The following is a 26,465-nucleotide window of genomic DNA, read 5'->3' on the forward strand; positions in this document are numbered from 1 at the left end:
CGGCTTAGGAAAAGGCAGCCTGTTTCCTGAGCCGTGGGGAGAGAACAAAAAGAAACCAAATGGGCCACCTCCGTGCAAAGATCAGCAGGTCCCAGGATGACAGAGCAACCTTGGGGTGAGGTAGTTCTGACACGAAGTCCAGCGAGGTTGGACCATCTGGGCTATAGACGCACTTCTCACGATACAGTAGATCATCGTGCAGATGGAAAGCCAAGCTGCCAGGCCGTAGGAGGCGTCAAGCATCAGCCAGATTCTGGCCACTTGTGGGGTTTTTTCGGTATTAGTGTCTGAAAAAGGGACATCGACTCCTGCGCTTTGGTACCACAAGTAAGATTAGAAGCTCCCAGCGTAGTATCTCAGCTCGGCATAGCCATCTTTGGTGGGGACTGTGCCTGCTTTCCCGTTCCGTGGCCAGGATGTGACGAAATCAGAGCGGGCAAAGGAAAGGGACCTAGCATTCGGCCATTGATGAAGATAACGGGGCCGTTCAAAGATACTCTAAGTTCTTGTGACAGATGAGGATCAGGACCAGGAACCCAGCCCCACTTAAAAGAGGTCTCCATTCTCTAACTGCTGTGCTGATGGTGAGCAACTCCTGGTCTCAGATATCATCGCTTTTCTCCACAGGCGTTCGTTTACATGACTAAAACGCACCAGGGAATGAGTTACTCGTGGTGTCGCTTCTGGTATTCGGAGAAGACAAAAATGGCATCGAAACGGATAACAATTGGCCCAACGTGTCCGAGGAAACATCGTTCATGAAGCACTGGAACGTGACCGACGTGTTACATCGTCCAAGTGGCATCGCTCCATATTCCAAATGCCCATACTGCGTGCAGGACGCCGCCTTCCCCTTGTCGCCTTCCCCGATCTGAACCAGCCTGTCATCTCCACCAATTCAGGGAATACCCTTGCCAAGTGAAGTCTCCCGAAAAGTTCATGAGTAAGTGGCAATGTTACTCCCTCTCCCCTCACCTCGTTAAACCCGTAACACCCAGGGAAACTGAGTCCCAACCCCTCTGCATGCAACCCCCTGGAAAACACACAAAAAACCCAACAAGAAACGCCCCCACTTCGTCACACAGGGCGTCCGGTCTACTCCCCAGCACACGTTACAAAGCACACTCTCCGTGAGCCACCGAAAACAATCCCCATGGCGCGGATGAATTCTTCAAGCTGCCCCAGGAGGGGGGCCAGAAGTCTCCAGGAGGGGGCAGACCCAAGCCAAGGACTTCCCCGTTTTCATGTAGCGAGGTCTTCAGGGACTCAACCTGGTGGCCATGCCTGATCTTCGGCGTTTCTCTCTTGGGTGGTTCGTCTTCTCAGGGACACAACCGGGAGGTGGGCAGTCAGGGCTAATGATCGGGGCCTGGAGGCTCAATGTTCGCTCGGGTCTTGTGATGTCAGCAAACAAGTCTTGTCTATCGCTGTGGCTTTGATTCGAAGATCAAAACAGGAATATTGACATTTGTGAAGACACTTGAAGGAACTAGGATCATTGTCTGTGTGTCTCTTTGCAGTTTGGGGTCACCTGTATCTGTCCCGTTTAATGGAGAAATTGCTCTGTGCCAATGGCCAGGATGTCTGGGACAAGGAGAATTGTTTTGTCAGGCCAAAAGGCTGCTAGAAATGTATTAAAATCCTGGGCCACGATCCTGCTTCAGCTCAGATCTGATTTGACGGAAACCTTAAGCCACAAGGACTGAGATCCCCAGACACTGACTGGAGCCGCCCTGAATATGGACATTGGACTTGTGACGGGGTCGGTCCAGATGGCTACAGGAGAGTGTTAGAAGGCAGATATATTAGTCCCAGATTACAGGGCCGCCCAGAGGATTCAGGAGGCCTGGGGTCGATGCGGGTCCCGGGGCAGAGGGACCCTCTGCAGCCAAAGACCTGGAGCAGAAGAAGCTCTGGGTGCTCAGGCCCTGGGAGAGTTTTCCGGGGCCACCGGAGCAAGTGAAGGACCCTGCTCCAGGGCCCCTGAAAAACTCTCGTGGGGGCCTGGGGCAAATTGCCCCACTTGCCTCCCCCTGGGTGGCCCTGCCAGATTAAGTATATCTCTTTTCCCTGCGTAAGGTAACGGGGAAGTTCCAGGGGGTGGCCCTGGGTTCCCCCCAAACTTCCCAACTCCTGATCCGACACAGGAGGAATTGACCTGGGCTGTGGCTTCTCCGAGGGGAAGGTCTGGTCTGTTTCCCAACCCACAGGGTGAATCCGTGAGGCGAGCGAACGCGCCAGCCAAGGTCGAGGAGGAACTTTGTCACAGCCTATAACCTCTGGGCTGTTTCAAAAAGGACTTTCGGCAACAACAAACTCATGTCTGCCGTGTAGCTGGACCTCAAGAACTGAATTCACGTCGGTCTGTCTATGGGTCTTTCAACCAACTCTGCCTTTTCTGTGTTTGTGTGACTTGTGGTTAGCCAGTGGGGTGAGACCAACGTCCTCTCTGGCTGGCTGGCTTGGTTTGCCTTAGAGGTGGAAAACCCCCAGCCTAGGGCCGTAACCGCCCTGCTTGAAGGGATTTGTCCCGATTTTGGCGGTCTCAGTTGGGTCCCACCAGAACCAGCCTCGTTACAGCCCCATGCCAGCATCAGCTGGGCCCAGCTAGGAGTCTGCCCCTGCCGTAGCTCCTCCACATCCAGCCACGCCGCCACTGTATCTCGTTGCACGTGGCCGCCGGCCGCGCCCTCACCGGCACCACCCCAGATGCAGCCGCAGCACGCCCTGCAGGTGCATGCCCAGGTAGCGGGTGAACTCCTCGGGCATGGCGTGAACGCCCCGCTTGGGGGGCTGGTTGTCGTAGTAGTGGTGGGGCAGGGGCCGCCCCTCGGGGTCGCTGGGGAAGGGCCAGAAGCCGTAGAGGGTGAGGTGCCGGCACATCTCCAGGGCGGCGTTCACCAGCATGAAGCCGGAGGAGAGGCGGTTGGCGCGCAGGCCACGGCGATGCCAGTGCCCGTCCAGCCGTGCCAGGTACTCGGGGTTCATGAAGACGGTGCGGGCCGGGGAGTCGAAGTCCTGCAGGGTGTAGAGGGCCTGGAACGAGACCTGAATGTTGCCGGGGAAGCTGAAGGCCGGGACGAGGAGCAGCGCGGCCCCGTAGGCACCCACCGCCTCCACGAAGGGACGGCGCCAGCGGCCCAGACCCCCAAACCTGCGGGCAGGGAGAGACGCCCCCGTCAGCCGCCGTCCTGGCACGGCCCGTCCCCCAGAGCCAGTCCGGTTCCCTCCCACGGCCGTCCCATCGCTCAGTCTCCTCTGCCCCCCACCCCCGGTGACCCTATGGCCGACCGGAGAGCTGGGGGCTGGGCCTCCTCTGCCCCGATCCCCCGGTGACCCTATGGCCGACCGGAGAGCTGGGGGCTGGGCCTCCTCTGACCCCCGATCCCCCGGTGACCCTATGGCCGACCGGAGAGCTGGGGGCTGGGCCTCCTCTGCCCCGATCCCCCGGTGACCCTACGGCCGACCGGAGAGCTGGGGGCTGGGCCTCCTCTGACCTCGATCTCCCGGTGACCTTATGGCCGACCGGAGAGCTGGGGGGCTGGGCCTCCTCTGCCCCGATCTCCCGGTGACCCTATGGCCAACTGGAGAGCTGGGGGCTGGGCCTCCTCTGCCCCGATCCCCCACTGACCCTATGGCCGACCGGAGAGCTGGGGGGCTGGGCCTCCTCTGCCCCCCACCCCCGGTGACTCTATGGCCGACCGGAGAGCCGGGGGCTGGGCCTCCTCTGCCCCGATCCCCCAGTGACCCTATGGCCGACCGGAGAGCTGGGGCTGGGCATCCTCTGCCCCCCACCCCGGTGACCCTATGGCCGACCGGAGAGCTGGGGCTGCGCCTCCTCTGCCCCGATCCCCCGGTGACCCTATGGCCGACCGCAGAGCTGGGGGCTGGGCCTCCTCTGCCCCGATCCCCCGGTGACCCTATGGCCGACCGGAGAGCCGGGGGCTGGGCCTCCTCTGCCCCGATCCCCTGGTGACCCTACGGCCGACCAGAGAGCTGGGGGCTGGGCCTCCTCTGCCCCCCACCCCCGGTGACTCTATGGCCGACCGGAGAGCTGGGGCTGGGCATCCTCTGCCCCGATCCCCCGGTGACCCTATGGCCGACCGGAGAGCTGGGGCTGGGCCTCCTCTGCCCCGATCCCCCGGTGACCCTATGGCCGACCGGAGAGCTGGGGGCTGGGCCTCCTCTGCCCCGATCCCCCAGTGACCCTATGGCCCACCGGAGAGCTGGGGCTGGGCATCCTCTGCCCCCCACCCCTGGTGACCCTATGGCCGACCAGAGAGCTGGGGCTGGGCATCCTCTGCCCCCCACCCCCGGTGACCCTACGGCCGACCGGAGAGCTGGGGGCTGGGCCTCCTCTGCCCTGATCCCCTGGTGACCCTATGGCCGACCGGAGAGCTGGGGGCTGGGCCTCCTCTGCCCCGATCCCCCGGTGACCCTATGGCCGAACGGAGAGCTGGGGCTGGGCCTCCTCTGCCCCCCACCCCCGGTGACCCTATGGCCGACCAGAGAGCTGGGGCTGGGCATCCTCTGCCCCCCACCCCCAGTGACCCTATGGCCGACCAGAGAGCTGGGGCTGGGCCTCCTCTGCCCCGATCCCCCACTGACCCTATGGCCGACCGGAGAGCTGGGGGGCTGGGCCTCCTCTGCCCCCCACCCCCGGTGACTCTATGGCCGACCGGAGAGCCGGGGGCTGGGCCTCCTCTGCCCCGATCCCCTGGTGACCCTACGGCCGACCGGAGAGCTGGGGGGCTGGGCCTCCTCTGCCCCCCACCCCCGGTGACTCTATGGCCGACCGGAGAGCCGGGGGCTGGGCCTCCTCTGCCCCGATCCCCTGGTGACCCTACAGCCGACCGGAGAGCTGGGGCTGGGCATCCTCTGCCGCCCACCCCGGTGACCCTATGGCCGACCGGAGAGCTGGGGGCTGGGCCTCCTCTGCCCCGATCCCCCAGTGACCCTATGGCCCACCGGAGAGCTGGGGCTGGGCCTCCTCTGCCCCGATCCCCCACTGACCCTATGGCCCACCGGAGAGCTGGGGGCTGGGCATCCTCTGCCCCCCACCCCCGGTGACCCTATGGCCGACCAGAGAGCTGGGGCTGGGCATCCTCTGCCCCCCACCCCCGGTGACCCTACGGCCGACCGGAGAGCTGGGGCTGGGCATCCTCTGCCCCCCACCCCCGGTGACCCTACGGCCGACCGGAGAGCTGGGGGCTGGGCCTCCTCTGCCCTGATCCCCTGGTGACCCTATGGCCGACCGGAGAGCTGGGGCTGGGCCTCCTCTGCCCCCCACCCCCGGTGACCTTATGGCCGACCAGAGAGCTGGGGCTGGGCATCCTCTGCCCCCAACCCCCGGTGACCCTATGGCCGACCGGAGAGCTGGGGGCTGGGCCTCCTCTGCCCCGATCCCCCACTGACCCTATGGCCGACCGGAGAGCTGGGGCTGGGCATCCTCTGCCCCCCACCCCCGGTGACCCTATGGCCGACCAGAGAGCTGGGGCTGGGCCTCCTCTGCCCCGATCCCCCACTGACCCTATGGCCGACCGGAGAGCTGGGGGCTGGGCCTCCTCTGCCCCGATCCCCCGGTGACCCTATGGCCGACCGGAGAGCTGGGGGCTGGGCCTCCTCTGCCCCGATCCCCTGGTGACCCTATGGCCGACCGGAGAGCTGGGGCTGGGCATCCTCTGCCCCAATCCCCTGGTGACCCTATGGCCGACCGGAGAGCTGGGGGATGGGCATCCTCTGCCCCGATCCCCCGGTGACCCTATGGCCGACCGGAGAGCTGGGGCTGGGCCTCCTCTGCCCCGATCCCCCAGTGACCCTACGGCCGACCGGAGAGCTGGGGGCTGGGCCTCCTCTGCCCCCCACCCCCGGTGACCCTATGGCCGACCAGAGAGCTGGGGCTGGGCATCCTCTGCCCCGATCCCCCACTGACCCTATGGCCGACCGGAGAGCTGGGGGATGGGCATCCTCTGCCCCCCACCCCTGGTGACCCTACGGCCAACCGGAGAGCTGGGGGCTGGGCCTCCTCTGCCCCCCACCCCCGGTGACCCTACAGCCGACCGGAGAGCTGGGGCTGGGCATCCTCTGCACCGATCCCCCGGTGACCCTACGGCCGACCAGAGAGCTGGGGCTGGGCCTCCTCTGCCCCGAACCCCCACTGACCCTATGGCCGACCGGAGAGCTGGGGCTGGGCCTCCTCTGCCCCGAACCCCCACTGACCCTATGGCCGACCGGAGAGCTGGGGCTGGGCCTCCTCTGCCCCCACCCCCGGTGACCCTATGGCCGACCGGAGAGCTGGGGCTGGGCGTCCTCTGCCCCCCACCCCCGGTGACCCTACGGCCGACCGGAGAGCTGGGGCTGGGCCTCCTCTGCCCCCCACCCCCGGTGACCCTATGGCCGACCAGAGAGCTGGGGCTGGGCATCCTCTGCCCCCCACCCCCGGTGATCCTATGGCCGACCAGAGAGCTGGGGCTGGGCATCCTCTGCCCCCCACCCCTGGTGACCCTACAGCCGACCGGAGAGCTGGGGCTGGGCCTCCTCTGCCCCCACCCCCGGTGACCCTATGGCCGACCGGAGAGCTGGGGCTGGGCGTCCTCTGCCCCCCACCCCCGGTGACCCTACGGCCGACCGGAGAGCTGGGGCTGGGCCTCCTCTGCCCCCCACCCCCGGTGACCCTATGGCCGACCAGAGAGCTGGGGCTGGGCATCCTCTGCCCCCCACCCCCGGTGATCCTATGGCCGACCAGAGAGCTGGGGCTGGGCATCCTCTGCCCCCCACCCCTGGTGACCCTCCTGCCAACCGGAGAGCTGGGGGCTCGGCCTCCTCTGCCCCCCACCCCCGGTGACCCTATGGCCGACCAGAGAGCTGGGGCTGGGCATCCTCTGCCCCCCACCCCCGGTGATCCTATGGCCGACCAGAGAGCTGGGGCTGGGCCTCCTCTGCCCCCCACCACCGGTGACCCTATGGCCGACCGGAGAGCTGGGGGCTGGGCCTCCTCTGCCCCGATCCCCTGGTGACCCTATGGCCGACCAGAGAGCTGGGGCTGGGCCTCTTCTGACCCCCACCCTATAGTGACCCTATGGCCGACCGGAGAGCTGGGGGCTGGGCCTCCTCTGCCCCGATCCCCCGCTGACCCTATGGCCGACCGGAGAGCTGGGGCTGGGCATCCTCTGCCCCCCACCCCCGGTAACCCTACGGCCGACCGGAGAGCTGGGGGCTGGGCCTCCTCTGCCCCGATCCCCCGGTGACCCTACGGCCGACCGGAGAGCTGGGGGCTGGGCCTCCTCTGCCCCAATCCCCCACTGACCCTATGGCCGACCGGAGAGCTGGGGGGCTGGGCCTCCTCTGCCCTCCACCCCCGGTGACCCTATGGCCGACCAGAGAGCTGGGGCTGGGCATCCTCTGCCCCCCACCCCCGGTGACCCTACGGCCGACCGGAGAGCTGGGGCTGGGCATCCTCTGCCCCCCACCCCCGGTGACCCTATGGCCGACCAGAGAGCTGGGGGCTGGGCGTCCTCTGCCCCGATCCCCCGGTGACCCTATGGCCGACCGGAGAGCTGGGGGCTGGGCGTCCTCTGCCCCCCACCCCCGGTGACCCTATGGCCGACCGGAGAGCTGGGGCTGGGCATCCTCTGCCCTGATCCCCCGGTGACCCTATGGCCGACCGGAGAGCTGGGGGCTGGGCCTCCTCTGCCCCCCATGCCCGATGACCCTATGGCCGACCGGAGAGCTGGGGCTGGGCATCCTCTGCCCCCCACCCCCGGTGACCCTATGGCCGACCAGAGAGCTGGGGGCTGGGCCTCCTCTGCCCCCACCCCTGGTGACCCTATGGCCGACCGGAGAGCTGGGGGCTGGGCGTCCTCTGCCCCCCACCCCCGGTGACCCTACGGCCGACCGGAGAGCTGGGGCTGGGCATCCTCTGCCCCCCACCCCCGGTGACCCTATGGCCGACCGGAGAGCTGGGGCTGGGCCTCCTCTGCCCCCCACCCCCGGTGACCCTATGGCCGACCAGAGAGCTGGGGCTGGGCATCCTCTGCCCCCCACCCCCGGTGACCCTACGGCCGACCGGAGAGCTGGGGCTGGGCATCCTCTGCCCCCCACCCCCGGTGACCCTACGGCCGACCGGAGAGCTGGGGGCTGGGCCTCCTCTGCCCCGATCCCCGGGTGACCCTATGGCCGACCGGAGAGCTGGGGGCTGGGCCTCCTCTGCCCCGATCCCCTGGTGACCCTATGGCCGACCGGAGAGCTGGGGGCTGGGCGTCCTCTGTCCCCCACCCCCGGTGACCCTATGGCCGACCGGAGAGCTGGGGCTGGGCATCCTCTGCCCCGATCCCCTGGTGACCCTATGGCCGACCGGAGAGCTGGGGCTGGGCCTCCTCTGCCCCCCACCCCCGGTGACCCTATGGCCGACCGGAGAGCTGGGGGCTGGGCGTCCTCTGCCCCCCACCCCCGGTGACCCTATGGCCGACCAGAGAGCTGGGGCTCGGCATCCTCTGCCCCCCACCCCCGGTGACCCTATGGCCGACCGGAGAGCTGGGGCTGGGCATCCTCTGCCCCCACCCCTGGTGACCCTATGGCCGACCGGAGAGCTCGGGGCTGGGCGTCCTCTGCCCCCCACCCCCGGTGACCCTATGGCCGACCGGAGAGCTGGGGCTGGGCATCCTCTGCCCCCCACCCCCGGTGACCCTACGGCCGACCGGAGAGCTGGGGGCTGGGCCTCCTCTGCCCCGATCCCCTGGTGACCCTATGGCCGACCGGAGAGCTGGGGGCTGGGCATCCTCTGCCCCGATCCCCTGGTGACCCTATGGCCGACCGGAGAGCTGGGGGCTGGGTCTCCTCTGCCCCCCACCCCCGGTGACCCTATGGCCGACCAGAGAGCTGGGGCTGGGCATCCTCTGCCCCCCACCCCCGGTGACCCTATGGCCGACCAGAGAGCTGGGGCTGGGCATCCTCTGCCCCCCACCCCTGGTGACCCTACAGCCGACCGGAGAGCTGGGGCTGGGCATCCTCTGCCCCCCACCACCGGTGACCCTATGGCCGACCGGAGAGCTGGGTGCTGGGCCTCCTCTGCCCCGATCCCCCACTGACCCTATGGCCGACCGGAGAGCTGGGGGCTGGGCCTCCTCTGCCCCCCACCCCCAGTGACCCTATGGCCGACCGGAGGCTGGGGGCTGGGACCTCCTCTGCCCCGATCCCCTGGTGACCCTATGGCCGACCGGAGAGCTGGGGCTGGGCCTCCTCTGCCCCGATCCCCCAGTGACCCTATGGCCGACCAGAGAGCTGGGGCTGGGCCTCCTCTGCCCCCCACCCCCGGTGACCCTATGGCCGACCGGAGAGCTGGGGCTGGGCCTCCTCTGCCCCGATCCCCCGGTGACCCTATGGCCGACCGGAGAGCTGGGGCTGGGCCTCCTCTGCCCCGATCCCCCACTGACCCTATGGCCGACCGGAGAGCTGGGGCTGGGCCTCCTCTGCCCCGATCCCCCGGTGACCCTATGGCCGACCGGAGAGCTGGGGCTGGGCCTCCTCTGCCCCCCACCCCCAGTGACCCTACGGCCGACCCGAGAGCTGGGGGCTGGGCCTCCTCTGCCCCCCACCCCCGGTGACCCTACGGCCGACCGGAGAGCTGGGGGCTGGGCCTCCTCTGCCCCCCACCCCCGGTGACCCTATGGCCGACCAGAGAGCTGGGGCTGGGCATCCTCTGCCCCCAACCCCCGGTGACCCTACGGCCGATCGGAGAGCTGGGGGCTGGGCCTCCTCTGCCCCCCACCCCCAGTGACCCTATGGCCGACCGGAGAGCTGGGGCTGGGCCTCCTCTGCCCCGATCCCCCGGTGACCCTATGGCCGACCGGAGAGCTGGGGGCTGGGCGTCCTCTGCCCCCCACCCCCGGTGGCCCTATGGCCGACCGGAGAGCTGGGGCTGGGCATCCTCTGCCCCGATCCCCCGGTGACCCTATGGCCGACCGGAGAGCTGGGGGCTGGGCCTCCTCTGCCCCCCACGCCCGATGACCCTATGGCCGACCAGAGAGCTGGGGCTGGGCATCTTCTGCCCCCCACCCCCGGTGACCCTACGGCCGACCGGAGAGCTGGGGCTGGGCATCCTCTGCCCCCCACCCCCGGTGACCCTACGGCCGACCGGAGAGCTGGGGGCTGGGCCTCCTCTGCCCCGATCCCCCGGTGACCCTATGGCCGACCGGAGAGCTGGGGCTGGGCCTCCTCTGCCCCGATCCCCTGGTGACCCTATGGCCGACCGGAGAGCTGGGGCTGGGCATCCTCTGCCCCGATCCCCCACTGACCCTATGGCCGACCGGAGAGCTGGGGGCTGGGCCTCCTCTGCCCCCCACCCCCAGTGACCCTATGGCCGACCGGAGGGCTGGGGGCTGGACCTCCTCTGCCCCGATCCCCTGGTGACCCTATGGCCGACCGGAGAGCTGGGGGCTGGGCCTCCTCTGCCCCGATCCCCCAGTGACCCTATGGCCGACCAGAGAGCTGGGGCTGGGCCTCCTCTGCCCCCACCCCCGGTGACCCTATGGCCGACCGGAGAGCTGGGGGCTGGGCCTCCTCTGCCCCGATCCCCCAGTGACCCTATGGCCGACCGGAGAGCTGGGGGCTGGGCCTCCTCTGCCCCGATCCCCCGGTGACCCTATGGCCGACCGGAGAGCTGGGGCTGGGCCTCCTCTGCCCCGATCCCCCGGTGACCCTATGGCCGACCGGAGAGCTGGGGCTGGGCCTCCTCTGCCCCCCACCCCCAGTGACCCTACGGCCGACCAGAGGAGGCCCAGCCCCCAGTGACCCTATGGCCGACCAGAGAGCTGGGGCTGGGCATCCTCTGCCCCCCACCCCTGGTGACCCTACAGCCGACCGGAGAGCTGGGGCTGGGCATCCTCTGCCCCCCACCACCGGTGACCCTATGGCCGACCGGAGAGCTGGGTGCTGGGCCTCCTCTGCCCCGATCCCCCACTGACCCTATGGCCGACCGGAGAGCTGGGGGCTGGGCCTCCTCTGCCCCCCACCCCCAGTGACCCTATGGCCGACCGGAGGGCTGGGGGCTGGACCTCCTCTGCCCCGATCCCCTGGTGACCCTATGGCCGACCGGAGAGCTGGGGGCTGGGCCTCCTCTGCCCCGATCCCCCAGTGACCCTATGGCCGACCAGAGAGCTGGGGCTGGGCCTCCTCTGCCCCCCACCCCCGGTGACCCTATGGCCGACCGGAGAGCTGGGGGCTGGGCCTCCTCTGCCCCGATCCCCCAGTGACCCTATGGCCGACCGGAGAGCTGGGGGCTGGGCCTCCTCTGCCCCGATCCCCCACTGACCCTATGGCCGACCGGAGAGCTGGGGCTGGGCCTCCTCTGCCCCGATCCCCCGGTGACCCTATGGCCGACCGGAGAGCTGGGGCTGGGCCTCCTCTGCCCCCCACCCCCAGTGACCCTACGGCCGACCCGAGAGCTGGGGGCTGGGCCTCCTCTGCCCCCCACCCCCGGTGACCCTACGGCCGACCGGAGAGCTGGGGGCTGGGCCTCCTCTGCCCCCCACCCCCGGTGACCCTATGGCCGACCAGAGAGCTGGGGCTGGGCATCCTCTGCCCCCAACCCCCGGTGACCCTACGGCCGATCGGAGAGCTGGGGGCTGGGCCTCCTCTGCCCCCCACCCCCAGTGACCCTATGGCCGACCGGAGAGCTGGGGCTGGGCCTCCTCTGCCCCGATCCCCCGGTGACCCTATGGCCGACCGGAGAGCTGGGGGCTGGGCGTCCTCTGCCCCCCACCCCCGGTGACCCTATGGCCGACCGGAGAGCTGGGGCTGGGCATCCTCTGCCCCGATCCCCCGGTGACCCTATGGCCGACCGGAGAGCTGGGGGCTGGGCCTCCTCTGCCCCCCACGCCCGATGACCCTATGGCCGACCAGAGAGCTGGGGCTGGGCATCCTCTGCCCCCCACCCCCGGTGACCCTACGGCCGACCGGAGAGCTGGGGCTGGGCATCCTCTGCCCCCCACCCCCGGTGACCCTACGGCCGACCGGAGAGCTGGGGCTGGGCCTCCTCTGCCCCGATCCCCCGGTGACCCTATGGCCGACCGGAGAGCTGGGGCTGGGCCTCCTCTGCCCCGATCCCCTGGTGACCCTATGGCCGACCGGAGAGCTGGGGCTGGGCATCCTCTGCCCCGATCCCCCACTGACCCTATGGCCGACCGGAGAGCTGGGGGCTGGGCCTCCTCTGCCCCCACCCCTGGTGACCCTATGGCCGACCGGAGAGCTGGGGCTGGGCCTCCTCTGCCCCCCACCCCCGGTGACCCTATGGCCGACCGGAGAGCTGGGGCTGGGCATCCTCTGCCCCGATCCCCCGGTGACCCTACGGCCGACCAGAGAGCTGGGGCTGGGCCTCTTCTGACCCCCACCCTATAGTGACCCTATGGCCGACCGGAGAGCTGGGGCTGGGCATCCTCTGCCCCGATCCCCCGCTGACCCTATGGCCAACCAGAGAGCTGGGGCTGGGCCTCTTCTGACCCCCACCCTATAGTGACCCTATGGCCGACCAGAGAGCTGGGGCTGGGCCTCTTCTGACCCCCACCCTATAGTGACCCTATGGCCGACCGGAGAGCTGGGGCTGGGCATCCTCTGCCCCGATCCCCCGGTGACCCTACGGCCGACCAGAGAGCTGGGGCTGGGCCTCTTCTGACCCCCACCCTATAGTGACCCTATGGCCGACCAGAGAGCTGGGGCTGGGCCTCTTCTGACCCCCACCCTATAGTGACCCTATGGCCGACCGGAGAGCTGGGGCTGGGCATCCTCTGCCCCCCACCCCCGGTGACCCTATGGCCGACCGGAGAGCTGGGGCTGGGCATCCTCTGCCCCCCACCCCCGGTAACCCTACGGTCGACCGGAGAGCTGGGGGCTGGGCGTCCTCTGCCCCCCACCCCCAGTGACCCTATGGCCGACCAGAGAGCTGGGGCTGGGCCTCTTCTGACCCCCACCCTATAGTGACCCTATGGCCGACCGGAGAGCTGGGGCTGGGCATCCTCTGCCCCCCACCCCCGGTGACCCTATGGCCGACCGGAGAGCTGGGGGCTGGGCATCCTCTGCCCCCCACCCCCAGTGACCCTATGGCCGACCAGAGAGCTGGGGCTGGGCCTCTTCTGACCCCCACCCTATAGTGACCCTATGGCCGACCGGAGAGCTGGGGCTGGGCATCCTCTGCCCCCCACCCCCGCTGACCCTATGGCCGACCGGAGAGCTGGGGCTGGGCATCCTCTGCCCCCCACCCCCGGTAACCCTATGGCCGACCGGAGAGCTGGGGCTGGGCCTCCTCTGCCCCGATCCCCCACTGACCCTATGGCCGACCGGAGAGCTGGGGGCTCGGCCTCCTCTGCCCCCCACCCCCGGTGACCCTATGACCCTCCATCCCCCCAGTTCTGATCCTGGCTCCCCCATGGGTCACAATACAACCCATCCCTCCCCCATCTTTCTCAATCCAGCTGCCCCCCGCGGCCAGCTCTGATCCCGTCCCCCCATACTCCCCCCGGGGCTCCCCTCCCCCCAGGGCTCGCCCCCCCAGTACCGGTCGCGCAGGACACTGGGGTTCATGGTGACGACGTTTGATCTGGTGCCCACGTCGTTAGCGAAGTCCTCGGGGGGCCAGCCCCATGGGGGGTTGATCCTAGGGGGGAGGTGGGGTGAGCTGGGGAGCAGCTAGGGGACCCCGGTGCCCCTCACCCCATGGGGTGTCCTACGTCTTAACCCCCCTCCATGGGCGGGGGTGGGCGGAGCCTCCGAACAGCCTGGCCCCGCCCCCGGCCCCGCCCCCTCCTGCGCTCCCAGAGCTCGGCCGGGGCCGGCGGCCCGGGTGGGGCTGCTCTGGGCTCCTATGCGGGTGGGGGGCGGGAGGGGGCAGATGGGGAGGGGCCGGGGGCTACCCTCCCCCCCTCGCCGTCCTCCCCTGGCATCGCCCCCCACAGCCTGGCCTTTTAAATGGGTCACAGCCCCCTCGCCTCGACCGGCTACCCCCTGCCCTGCACCGTGACCCCCCACTCGGCACCCCACTCCCCCTGACCCCCCACTGTGCTCCACTCCCCCGAACCCCACTGCACCCACTCTCCCTGAGCCCCCCACTGCACCCCACTCCCCCGACCACCCACTGCACCCCACTATCCCCGAACCCCACTGCACCCCACTCCCCCTGACCCCCCACTGCACCCCACTCTGCCTGAGCCCCCCACTGCATCCAACTATCCCTGAACCCCCCACTGCACCTCCACTCTCTCTGCCCCCCATAGCCTCATTCCCCCAGCCTACACCTGCACTGCCCCCAATTCTCTACCCCCTGATCTCCACACTGTGCACCCCTTTTCCCCGTTCCCGTCCCCCCCCCCGGCCGGCGTTACCTGATGATGAACTGGGCACGGTCGATCTCGGGGCCACAGCCGCTCTCACGAAGGATCCCCCCACCTCCCACCACAGCACAGCACTCATAGGGGGCGGCCTGAAATGGGGAGCCCTGCGGTGGAGGGGACCTGGGTCAGCACCCACCGACCATGCACAGAACCCCCCCCCAACGCTGAGATGCGGCCAGTTCTGGGGTGGGGTGTGGGCGGCTGTTTATACAGGGACCCATTGCCCAGGGCTGAGATGCAGCCAGCTCTGGGGTGGGGCGTGGGCGGCTGTTTATACAGGGACCCATCGCCCAAGGCTGAGATGCAGCCAGTTCTGGGGTGGGGCGTGGGCGGCTGTTTATACAGGGACCCATTGCCCGGGGCTGAGATGCGGCCAGCTCTGGGATGGGGCGTGGGCGGCTGTTTATATAGGGACCCATCGCCTGGGGCTGAGATGCGGTCAGCTCTGGGGTGGGGCGTGGGCGGCTGTTTATATAGGGACCCATTGCCCGGGGCTGAGATGCGGCCAGCTCTGGGGTGGGGCGTGGGAGGCTGTTTATACAGGGACCCATCGCCTGGGGCTGAGGTGCAGCCAGCTCTGGGGTGGGGCGTGGGCGGCTGTTTATACAGGGACCCATCGCCTGGGGCTGAGGTGCAGCCAGCTCTGGGGTGGGTCTGGGGCGGCTGTTTATATAGGGACCCATCGCCCGGGGCTGAGATGCGGCCAGCTCTGGGGTGGGGCGTGGGAGGCTGTTTATACAGGGACCCATCGCCCGGGGCTGAGGTGCAGCCAGCTCTGGGGTGGGGCGTGGGCGGCTGTTTATACAGGGACCCATCGCCCAGGGCTGAGATGCGGTCAGCTCTGGGGTGGGGCGTGGGCGGCTGTTTATACAGGGACCCATTGCCCGGGGCTGAGATGTGGCCAGCTCTGGGATGGGGCGTGGGCGGCTGTTTATACAGGGACCCATCGCCCGGGGCTGAGATGCAGCCAGTTCTGGGGTGGGTCTTGGGGGGCTGTTTATACAGGGACCCATTGCCCGGGGCTGAGATGCGGCCAGCTCTGGGGTGGGGCGTGGGAGGCTGTTTATACAGGGACCCATCGCCCAGGGCTGAGATGCGGCCAGCTCTGGGATGGGGCGTGGGCGGCTGTTTATACAGGGACCCATCGCCCAGGGCTGAGATGCGGCCAGCTCTGGGATGGGGCATGGGGGCTGTTTATATAGGGACCCATTGCCCAGGGCTGAGATGCAGCCAGCTCTGGGGTGGGTCTTGGGGGGCTGTTTATACAGGGACCCATCGCCCAGGGCTGAGATGCGGCCAGCTCTGGGATGGGGCATGGGGTCTGTTTATATAGGGACCCATTGCCCAGGGCTGAGATGCAGCCAGCTCTGGGGTGGGGCACGGGGGGCTGTTTATACAGGGACCCATCGCCCGGGGCTGAGATGTGGCCAGCTCTGGGGTGGGGCATGGGGAGCTGTTTATACAGGGACCCATCGCCCGGGGCTGAGATGCAGCCAGCTCTGGGGTGGGTCTTGGGGGGCTGTTTGTACAGGGACCCATCGCCCGGGGCTGAGGTGCAGCCACCTCTGGGGTGGGTCTTGGGGGGCTGTTTGTACAGGGACTCATCGCCCGGGGCTGAGATGCAGCCAGCTCTGGGGTGGGTCTTGGGGGGCTGTTTATATAGGGACCCATCGCCCGGGGCTGAGATGTGGCCAGCTCTGGGGTGGGGCATGGGGGGCTGTTTATACAGGGACCCATCGCCTGGGGCTGAGATGTGGCCAGCTCTGGGGTGGGGCGTGGGCAGCTGTTTATACAGGGACCCATTGCCCGGGGCTGAGATGCAGCCAGCTCTGGGGTGGGTCTTGGGGGGCTGTTTATATAGGGACCCATCGCCCGGGGCTGAGATGCAGCCAGCTCTGGGGTGGGGCATGGGAGGCTGTTTATACAGGGACCCATCGCCCGGGGCTGAGATGCAGCCAGCTCTGGGGTGGGTCTTGGGGGGCTGTTTATATAGGGACCCATCGCCCGGGGCTGAGATGCAGCCAGCTCTGGGGTGGGGCATGGGAGGCTGTTTATACAGGGACCCATCGCCCGGGGCTGAGATGCAGCCAGCTCTGGGGTGGGACGTGGGGGCTGTTTATACAGGGACCCATCGCCCGGGGCTGAGGTGCAGCCGGCTCTGGGGTGGGGCATGGGAGGCTGTTTATACAGGGACCCATCGCCCGGGGCTGAGATGCAGCCAGCTCTGGGGTGGGGCGTGGAGGGCTGTTTATATAGGGACCCATCGCCCGGAGCTGAGATGCAGCCAGTTATGGGGTGGGTCTGGGGGGGCTGTTTATATAGGGACCCATCGGCCGGGGCTGAGATGCAGCCAGCTCTGAGGTGGGGCGTGGGGGCTGTTTATACAGGGACCCATCGCCCGGGGCTGAGGTGCAGCCACCTCTGGGGTGGGTCTTGGGGGGCTGTTTATATAGGGACCCATCGCCCGGGGCTGAGGTGCAGCCAGCTCTGGGGTGGGGCATGGGAGGCTGTTTATACAGGGACCCATCGCCCAGGGCTGAGATGTGGCCAGCTCTGGGGTGGGGCATGGGAGGCTGTTTATACAGGGACCCATCGCCCGGGGCTGAGGTGCAGCCAGCTCTGGGGTGGGGCACGGGGGGCTGTTTGTACAGGGACCCATCGCCCGGGGCTGAGATGCAGCCAGCTCTGGGGTGGGGCGTGGAGGGCTGTTTGTATAGGGACCCATCGCCCGGGGCTGAGTTGCAGCCACCTCTGGGGTGGGGCGTGGAGGGCTGTTTGTATAGGGACCCATCGCCCGGGGCTGAGATGCAGCCAGCTCTGGGGTGGGGCGTGGAGGGCTGTTTGTATAGGGACCCATCGCCCGGGGCTGAGATGCAGCCAGTTCTGGGGTGGGTCTTAGGGGGCTGTTTGTACAGGGACCCATCGCCCGGAGCTGAGATGCAGCCAGTTATGGGGTGGGTCTGGGGGGGCTGTTTATATAGGGACCCATCGGCCGGGGCTGAGATGCAGCCAGCTCTGGGGTGGGGCGTGGAGGGCTGTTTGTATAGGGACCCATCGCCCGGGGCTGAGGTGCAGCCACCTCTGGGGTGGGGCACCTGGCGTAAGCCCCCGACACCCCCCCAGCCCAGCGCCCCCTACCTGCAGCAGAATCTCCAGCAGCTCCTCCTTCACCAGATACTTCTGGGCCGGCTGCCCATCGTAGACGATCTGGGAGCCCAACCGGGTGTTGTTGTGGGTCAGCACCAGGTCGGCTGAAGCATTACAGCAGCCCCCCAGCTGCTCCCTGTGCAGGGGAGAGGGGTGAGGGGCAGCTGGGGGGTAGTCGGAGGCTGCAGGGGGCAGAGGGGTGGGGGGCTGGGGGAGGGCATGGAGGGGCAGAGAAGGAGTCATTTGGGGCAGCAGTGGGGGAGGGAGGGGGCAGAGGGTGGGGGACAGGAAGTGGGGGGGCAGGGCATTAGCGGTGGGGGACAGGAAGCAGGGGGCAGAGGGGTGGGGGAGAGGAAGCAGAGGGGCAGGGCACTGGGGATGGGGGACAGGAGGCAGGGGGCAGAGGGGTGGGGGAGAGGAAGCAGAGGGGCAGGGCACTGGGGATGGGGGACAGGAGGCAGGGGGCAGAGGGGTGGGGGAGAGGAAGGGGGGCAGGGCACTGGGGGTGGGGGACAGGAAGCAGGGGGCAGAGGGGTGGGGGAGAGGAAGGGGGGCAGGGCACTGGGGGTGGGGGACAGGAGGCAGAGGGCAGAGGGGTGGGGGAGAGGAAGCAGAGGGGCAGGGCACTGGGGGTGGGGGACAGGAAGCAGGGGGCAGAGGGGTGGGGGAGAGGAAGTGGGGGGGCAGGGCATTAGGGGTGGGGGACAGGAGGCAGGGGGCAGAGGGGTGGGGGAGAGGAAGGGGGCAGGGCACTGGGGGTGGGGAACAGGAGGCAGGGGGCAGAGGGGTGGGGGAGAGGAAGCAGAGGGGCAGGGCACTGGGGGTGGGGAACAGGAGGCAGGGGGCAGAGGGGTGGGGGAGAGGAAGCAGAGGGGCAGGGCACTGGGGGTGGGGAACAGGAGGCAGGGGGCAGAGGGGTGGGGGAGAGGAAGCAGAGGGGCAGGGCACTGGGGGTGGGGGAGAGGAAGCAGAGGGGCAGGGCACTGGGGGTGGGGGACAGGAAGCAGGGGGCAGAGGGGTGGGGGAGAGGAAGTGGGGGGGCAGGGCATTAGGGGTGGGGGGTACCTGTACTGCCCCAGGGCGCTGGCATTATGCACCCAGGGGCAGCTTTGCACCAGCTTCAGCTGACTCAGGATCCAGCCCTGGTCCTGCCTGGGACAAAGACACAGAGAGTCACGGCTCTGTCCCCCCTTCCCCTTTCCCTGCGCCCCCCAGGGGCCCCCCATTATCGACCGCCCCCTCTGCCAGCTGCGGCCCCGGCTGCCGGCGCTAGCTGAGACCTGACACACTCGTCGCCAGAGCCGGCCCAGCCCCCCGGCGCGTCGGGCTGGCTCAGGGCAGGTGTGGGTCTGCCCCGAACGCGAAAGTTTGGCCGTTAGCCTCTGCCAGCGGCTGGGAGCTGCTGCCAGCAGGATTCGCACTCGCGGCAGCTCTGGCCCCCGGCTAGGGGGAGAGACGGGAGTTTTGCTTCACAACGGGGCCAACTTTTGCTGGGAACTCGGAACCGGGGACGGGGACTCGCCCCCTGGCCGACGCTGACGACTAACGAAATGAGCTGGGCCGTGCGGGATCATTGCACGCACAGGGCTGGTCAGTGGCCCAGCGGACCCCGGGGAAATGCCACGTGCCAGGGAGCTCGGCCTGGAAACTGAACAAAACCACCAGAAAGTTCCTGTCTTTTTGGCTGTTTGAACTCGGAGGGGCCAGGGACTCTGAACGGCTCCACAGACCCCCGGGGGGGCTCTGGAGACACTTTGACCCGACAGATCACTGCGGCGTGGTCACTCTTCGGGTTTAGCTGGCGTGTGGACGTTCACTGGCTTTCTCCTGCATGTAACTCGCTGATTTACTTCTCCTGGTGCCAGTCCTCAACTCCCTAGATTCACCTCCTTTTTAAGGTATCATTTGAAAACCCATAATTTGCTGATCATTATTGTCCTGATAAGTTTTGTACAGAGAATGGCGTGTGAGGTATCATTTCAAAACCCATAATTTGCTGATCATTATTGTCCTGATACATTTTGTATAAAGAATGGCGTGTGAGGTATCATTTGAAAACCCATAATTTGCTGATCATTATTGTCCTGATAAGTTTTGTATAAAGAATGGCCTGTGAGGTATCATTTGAAAACTCATAATTTGCTGATCATTACTGTCCTGATACGTTTTGTACAAAGAATGGCGTGTGAGCTATCATTTGAAAACCCATAATTTGCTGATCATTATTGTCCTGATACATTTTGTACAAAGAATGGCGTGTGAGGTATCATTTGAAAACCCATAATTTGCTGATCATTATTGTCCTGATAAGTTTTGTATAAAGAATGGCCTGTGAGGTATCATTTGAAAACTCATAATTTGCTGATCATTATTGTCCTGATAAGTTTTGTACAGAGAATGGCGTGTGAGGTATCATTTGAAAACCCATAATTTGCTGATCATTACTGTCCTGATAAGTTTTGTACAGAGAATGGCGTGTGAGGTATCATTTGAAAACCCATAATTTGCTGATCATTACTGTCCTGATACGTTTTGTACAAAGAACGGCGTGTGAGGTATCATTTGAAAACCCATAATTTGCTGATCATTACTGTCCTGATAAGTTTTGTACAGAGAATGGCATGTGAGGTATCATTTGAAAACATAATTTGCTGATCATTATTGTCCTGATAAGTTTTGTGCAGAGAATGGCGTGTGAGGTATCATTTGAAAACCCATAATTTGCTGATCATTATTGTCCTGATAAGTTTTGTACAGAGAATGGCGTGTGAGGTATCATTTGAAAACCCATAATTTGCTGATCATTATTGTCCTGATACATTTTGTACAAAGAATGGCGTGTGAGGTATCATTTCAAAACCCATAATTTGCTGATCATTATTCTCATGATAAGTTTTGTACAAAGAATGGCGTGTGAGGTATCATTTCAGAACCCATGATTTGCTGCAATTAATAAATGTGTTTGGGGGAAGCCGGTGTGTTTGGACTGACCCGTATGGGGAATTCTGGCTGAGCTAAGCAGATCGGCACCTCGTTTTGTGTTCATCAGCGACAGGCCGCAGATGAGCGCGTGTTCCCCAGGAGAGGGCTGGGCCGGCCAGGGCACATTTCCGGGGGGACGTCTGGGACGGGGAGTTTGCTGGGTGCTCTGCGGGGGGACTCCGGAGGGTTGGACTCCCAGCGAAGCAGTGGGGACGGCGCCCCGGGGTGGGGACACGGCTGGCCAGCTCTCTGGGTCGTCCCCTGGCTGGCGAGTGAAGCTTTACACCATTTACTTCGGGCTCGGCTGGGGGGGTTGGGTGCGGTGTTGGCTCTGGGGGTCCAGCTGACGTGGGGGCCGTGACCGGGGTCTTGGGGCTGGACGTGGGGTGAGGGCCCAGTGATCGCTGGGTCCGGGGTGTCCGGCTGTGAGAAGTCCCGGGGGGCTCTGCGGTTCAGGGACTGGCTGGGTGAAATCTTCCCCCAGGCCCCAGCGCCGGTGTGGGGGGGTTGTAGGGGCTGCCCCGAGGCCGCGGGATGTGCTCCGCCCCACTCACCGGGCAGGGAGGGTCCCCGCGCTCCAGTTCTGCCCCAGCCCCCGGCACCGCTCCGCCCCCATCACCGGGGCCTCGGGGCTGGAAAGCGGAAGGGGGGGTTATACATGGCCAGGAGAGCCCCCCCCACAGGCCCCTCCAGCACCCCCTCCCCCGTCGCCTCCCTCCCCATCTCACAGAGCCCCCGCTCCTCCCCTCCCCCACCTCTCCCTGCACCTCCTTTCCCTCCCCACACCCCACCAAGCCCCCAGACCCTCCCCTCCCTCCCCCTGCACCTCCTTGCCCTCCCCCACACTGCTTCACTGACCCCTTTCTCTTCCCCTCCCCACACCCCACCAAGCCCCCAGACCCCCCCCACATCCCTTCCTTCCTCTCCCTACATCCCTCCCACCGCCTCCTTCTCCTCTGCCCCACTGAATCCCCCTCCCTGCCAGGCCCCCCTAACTCAGTGGGTCCCTCAGAGGCCAGTGCCCCCACAGCCCCTCCTCCCTCCCCCCGACCCCCCCACGCACACGGGGTTCCTGATGTGGGCCACGGCCCGGCAGGGATGTTGGGGGTCCCGCACCGCTCTTTTGCCAGCCGCCGACGCTATCTTGGGCTGGGACACCCGGCTAGGGGGCAGAGAGAGGGGGGTTAATGCCGCTGGTCCCGCTCCCCGGGGACCTGGGTGCCTCCCTGCCCCACACAGGTTCGCTCCAGGCATGACCCCCCCCAGCAGCCCCCTGGCTTCACGGCACCGTGTCGAACCCCACGAGCGAGGCCGGGGTCTAGTAAAGAAAACCTGCGTCAGGCCGGGCAGCAGGATCCCGCAAAAGCCCCGAGCGAGGAAGAGAGACGTTTCTGTCTGGTCCCTGCATGCCTCAGTTTCCCCTGTCTTTCATCCGGCTGCCCAGGGGGTGGGGGGGGGAAGGTTTACGTTTACCGCTGTCAGCAGTGGGTCTGTGGGGAGCTTGGGGGGTGGTTTGCAGGCCGGAAGAAGGGGGTTGGGCTGCAATTGTTTGATGATACCCCGGGTCGGTTTCGGGGAAGGGGAGGTGACAGCGAGGGGGGTGGGGCTGGGGGGGTTATTTCCCTACTGAAGCAGGTTATCTCGGGGGCTTGGGGGGCCCGTTCCAGGATGGGATCGATTTCCCCAGGGCAGTGTCTTTGAGGGGCAAAGGCGGCGTTCAGGGATACATCCCGCAGGACCTGTCCTGGGGGCTCTGAGCGCCCAGCTGTCGAGCACAGATTTCTGGGGGACAGGGGGACAGGGACCCCCAGGGACCAGCATCCCACACAGACCAGCTCACAGCTCTGACTTCCACAGGGTCTCCCCTGGCTTGTCTGGAGGAACCTGTCTGGGGGCTCCCCACCTCGGGGTGCCTTTGCCAAGGGGGCTTCAGAGCATAACTCACCTGATGCCCCCCCAAACACATGAGTCCTGGCTCCCAGCCACACATCCCCACTCTAACCACTAGCCCCCACTCCCCTCCCAGAGCCAGGAGAGAACCCAGGAGTCCGGGCTCCCAGCCCCCCCTGCTCTAACCCACCAGCCCCCACTCCCCTCCCAGAGCCAGGGGAGAACCCAGGAGTCCGGGCTCCCAGCCCCCCGCCGCTCTAACCCACCAGCCCCCACTCCCCTCTCAGAGCCAGGGGAGAACCCAGGAGTCCTGGCTCCCAGCCCCCCTGCTCCAACCCATCAGCCTCCACTCCCCTCTCAGAGCCAGGGGAGAACCCAGGAGTCCGGGCTCCCAGCCCCCCAATCACTCACCTCTGAAGCCTCCACAGCACAGAGAGGCTGAAGCTGAGGGTGATGCTCACAGACAGCACCAGCACCCAGCTCTGTCTGTGCAGCATCCTGGGGGGCCCCCGGCACTCGCTGTGGGGAGACACCTTCACTCACCATGGGGGAATCCACCGGGCACGGCCCCCTGGGTGCCCCTCCTCCACCCTGGCCTCTCTCCCCGGCTCTGGGAGGGGAGTGGGGCTTAGTGGTTAGAGCAGGAGGACCTAGGGGCCACGACTCGTGGGTTCTCTCCCTGGCTCTGGGAGGGGAGTGGGGGCTGGTGGGTTAGAGCAGGGGGGCTGGAAGCCAGGACTCCTGAGTTCTCTCCTCGGCTCTGGGAGGGGAGTGGGGGCTGGTGGGTTAGAGTAGGGGGACTGGGAGCCAGGACTCCTGAGTTCTCACCCTGGCTCGGGGAGTGGGGACTGGTGGTTAGAGCAGGAGGGGCTAGGAGCGAAGACCCCGAGACACCATTCCCCTCCCTGAGCCAGGAGAGAACCCAGGAGTCCTGGCTCCCAGCCCCCCCTGCTCTAACCGACCAGCCCCCACTCCCCTCCCAGAGCCGGGGAGAGAACCCAGGAGTCCTGGCTCCCAGCCCCCCTGCTCTGACCCACCAGCCCCAACTCCCCTCCCAGAGCCGGGGAGAGAACCCAGGAGTCCTGGCTCCCAGCCCCCCCTGCTCTAACCACCAGCCCCCACTCCCCTCCCAGAGCCAGGGAGAGAACCCAGGAGTCCTGGCTCCCAGCCCCCCCTGCTCTGACCCACCAGCCTCCACTCCCCTCCCAGAGCCGGGGAGAGAACCCAGGAGTCCTGGCTCCCAGCCCCGCCGCTCTAACCCACCAGCCCCACTCCCCTCCCAGAGCCGGGGAGAGAACCCAGGAGTCCTGGCTCCCAGCCCCCCAGTCTAACCCCCTAGACCCTCCCTTCCCTCTGAGCACTGGGCTTTCAGAGCCGAGTTCACCTCTGGCACCGGGTCCTTGCTATCGGCCTCCGGGGCTGCGGGAAGCCACAGCCTGAGCGTCTCCCGGGCGGGTCAAACTCCTTCACTTTCGTTTGTTCTGAGTCAAAGGTAACAGACACCTGCAGGTGTTGAGCCAGTATCTGGGCAGGGCCCTGCCTACCTCTCAGGGCAACCAGCCAGACGCTTCCCACCTCTCTTCCCCACCTCGGCCCTGGTCCTGCTGACACCGCGCCGACCGCAGCAGAGAATGGGCTGAGTTAAGGGGATTTCCGTCCCCGGCGTCTCCCGGCACCGCCTCCCCGGGCACAATCCAGCCGCCGCAGACTCTCGGCCCAGAGGAACCCCTGAAACACCAGCTCTGTGGGCTGGAAGCGTTTTGAGACTTTCTTGTGCTTTTTGCCGGGAATGTCCCAGTCTTGATCATTCATTTTATCCCCCTCCCACCCCGTATTTCAACCAGAAATTTCTTCCCTTTCTCCCCCTCCTCACTTTTTCCCCAGCAATTTTTCAGCCCTGGATTCTTTCTGGGTGGAGCCGTTTTGGTTTTGGCCAGAACCTTTTGAGAGCGTTTTTCCTTTGTAGGTTTTAGATTTATTTTTCCTTGCATTTTTAAGCCGATTTCCCACCCCCCACTCCCCTATTTTTTTGGCAGGGATGTGTCCAGTTTTGAGGGGGCCACCGTTGCAATGTTTGGCCATTTTCTTTTCCTCCGTTCGGCCGTGTGTGACAAACTGGGAATGTTCTTAATGTTTGCTCTGAATACTGTGTTGGTGCCTCAGTGTCCCTTCTGCAGTTCTTAATATCTAGGTGGGGGGATCAGGGGGTGTGATTGCTGCAGAGCAAAGGGTCAGTGCCCCTAAATGCCTGTCACTCTGTCTCCTAGCAACTGATGGCCTGGGCCCCCCCCTCTGCAAAGGTGCCAGCTGAAGGTGTTGGAGACAAAGGGATCAGGTGACCTCCTGGCCCGGGAAAGGGGCTGGACAGAGAGGAGGGGCTGGGAGGGGTTGTTAATCTGGAGCTGGCTGGGGTCAAGGGTGGAGGGCAGACCTGGGGGTCTGGCTCACTGCCCCCCAGAATGGACCCAGCCAAGGGGTCTGGTTCGCTGTATCTACAAGCTCTGTTTTAGACCCTGTTCCTGTCATCAAATAAACCTCTGTTTTACTGGCTGGCTGAGAGTCACGTCTGACTGCAAAGTGGGGGTGCAGAACCCGGTGGCTTCCCCAGGACCCCGCTGGGGTGGACTCGCTGTGGGAAGCGCACGGAGGGGCAGAGGATGCTTAATGCTTCAAGGAGAGACCCAGGAGGTGAAGCCGTGGGAGCTTCTTGCCCTGAACAAGTCTGCTCCAAGGGTGAGGAGGCTCCCCAAAGTCCTGACTGGCTTGGTGGGGAGCAGGTCCAGAGCATCGCCCGGGGACTCCATGACATCGTGTGATTGCGGAGTTTAGGGCACATGCCGCGTTCTGCCCCACGAGGCTGAGTTTGCAGGGCATCGTCTTGTGGACGTGGGTTTAGTGGAAAAGTGCGTTGGCTTCTCCCCGGCCGTTTCGGGAACCTTCCCCGTAAAGAGCAGAGAGTGCCGACGAAAGGAGAAACTGAGGCGTTTGAGAGAAGTGAAGCCAGATATAAAGATATCAAAATATTCTGAGTACTCGGGGGGCAAGTTATTTCAAACTCTGTGCTTGTGAGGTTATTCAACATTGATTGTAATTCCTTGAATACAGGCTAGTTTTTCTCACTTTCTCAATGCCTGGCTGGAGATTGTTGTACAGAGAAAACTACACAGGATCTTTTCAGGGGGCAAGACAAAGATGCCACCTTTATTATGATAACAATTTGATTTATGGCTAATAACTAATATCTTAATTTTTATACACACACATTATACCTAATACCTATACACACACACACACACACCCCATCAGATGTTCTGCAGCTGCTGCATAGTTACCAGTCCTGAAGACAGCTTGAGTTCGTGGCTTGATTTTGCAGCTTGGGTTCGTAGCTTGTGGCGGTAACTGGCCAGGAAAGCCGGGCACAAGGACGAATCTGGGTCTCTGTTGGGCAGGCACCGATGTTCTCCCATGTTGGCAGCAGAATGTTACCCAGAGTCTCTCAACTCGCCCTTCTTTTTTATAGGCCTTTAGTTTGGATTCAAAGTCTATAGGTCTTGCTGTGTCACGCTGCCTCTGGGTTTGGATTGATCACCTGTCAATTGCAGGCGTGACTTTCAGCCTGGAACCTGACTTTGATCTTCCTTCTGTTGTTCTTTTGTCCTTTTCTTTTTAGGGTGGATGCTTCTTACTTTGTTTAGGGCTGTTGTCTAGGTCTTCAGCCGGTGGGGTTTGAACTTTATCTCATCAGGACAGGCTGGGGCTGGAGGTTGATTCCATCATCCATACGTGCCTCAGTCACACATCTAAACTAAATTTAGGATTACTGCAGAGTCTGCAAAAATGAAGGTTGGAGGAAGCTTTTACAAAATGGAGTGAGCGTTTTAAAATGGGGTTTGAATTACAATATGGCAAACAGTGAGCAGAAGTTACAGTATAGGCAAGTGTAGTGAATGGTGAACAGAAGTTACATTAATAAAGTGAACAATTAAAAACAATTTCATTTATCCGTCCTACAAGATCACCAGTCTGTTTTCTGCTAAATGCTCTCGCTTTCCCACCCGTAGCTTCTTG

The 26,465-nt window shown here is 65.2% G+C and overlaps 1 protein-coding gene across 1 annotated transcript; it reads right to left on the reverse strand.

Moving 5' to 3' along the window:
• Nucleotides 1-2,691: 2,691 nt before the first annotated feature.
• LOC115639710 (alpha-2,8-sialyltransferase 8E-like) lies at nt 2,692-22,894 on the reverse strand. Its single transcript, XM_030542659.1, has 7 exons — nt 22,809-22,894; nt 21,062-21,139; nt 18,591-18,677; nt 17,517-17,661; nt 14,370-14,482; nt 13,547-13,645; nt 2,692-3,154 (listed from the first exon to the last, which is right to left on the reverse strand). Exons 1-7 carry the CDS (start codon nt 22,892-22,894, stop codon nt 2,692-2,694), a joined length of 1,071 nt encoding a protein of 356 aa, XP_030398519.1.
• Nucleotides 22,895-26,465: the final 3,571 nt, after the last annotated feature.

Source organism: Gopherus evgoodei, unplaced genomic scaffold, assembly GCF_007399415.2.
Source record: "Gopherus evgoodei ecotype Sinaloan lineage unplaced genomic scaffold, rGopEvg1_v1.p scaffold_106_arrow_ctg1, whole genome shotgun sequence".
In the NCBI taxonomy this organism is placed as follows: Eukaryota; Metazoa; Chordata; order Testudines; family Testudinidae; genus Gopherus; species Gopherus evgoodei.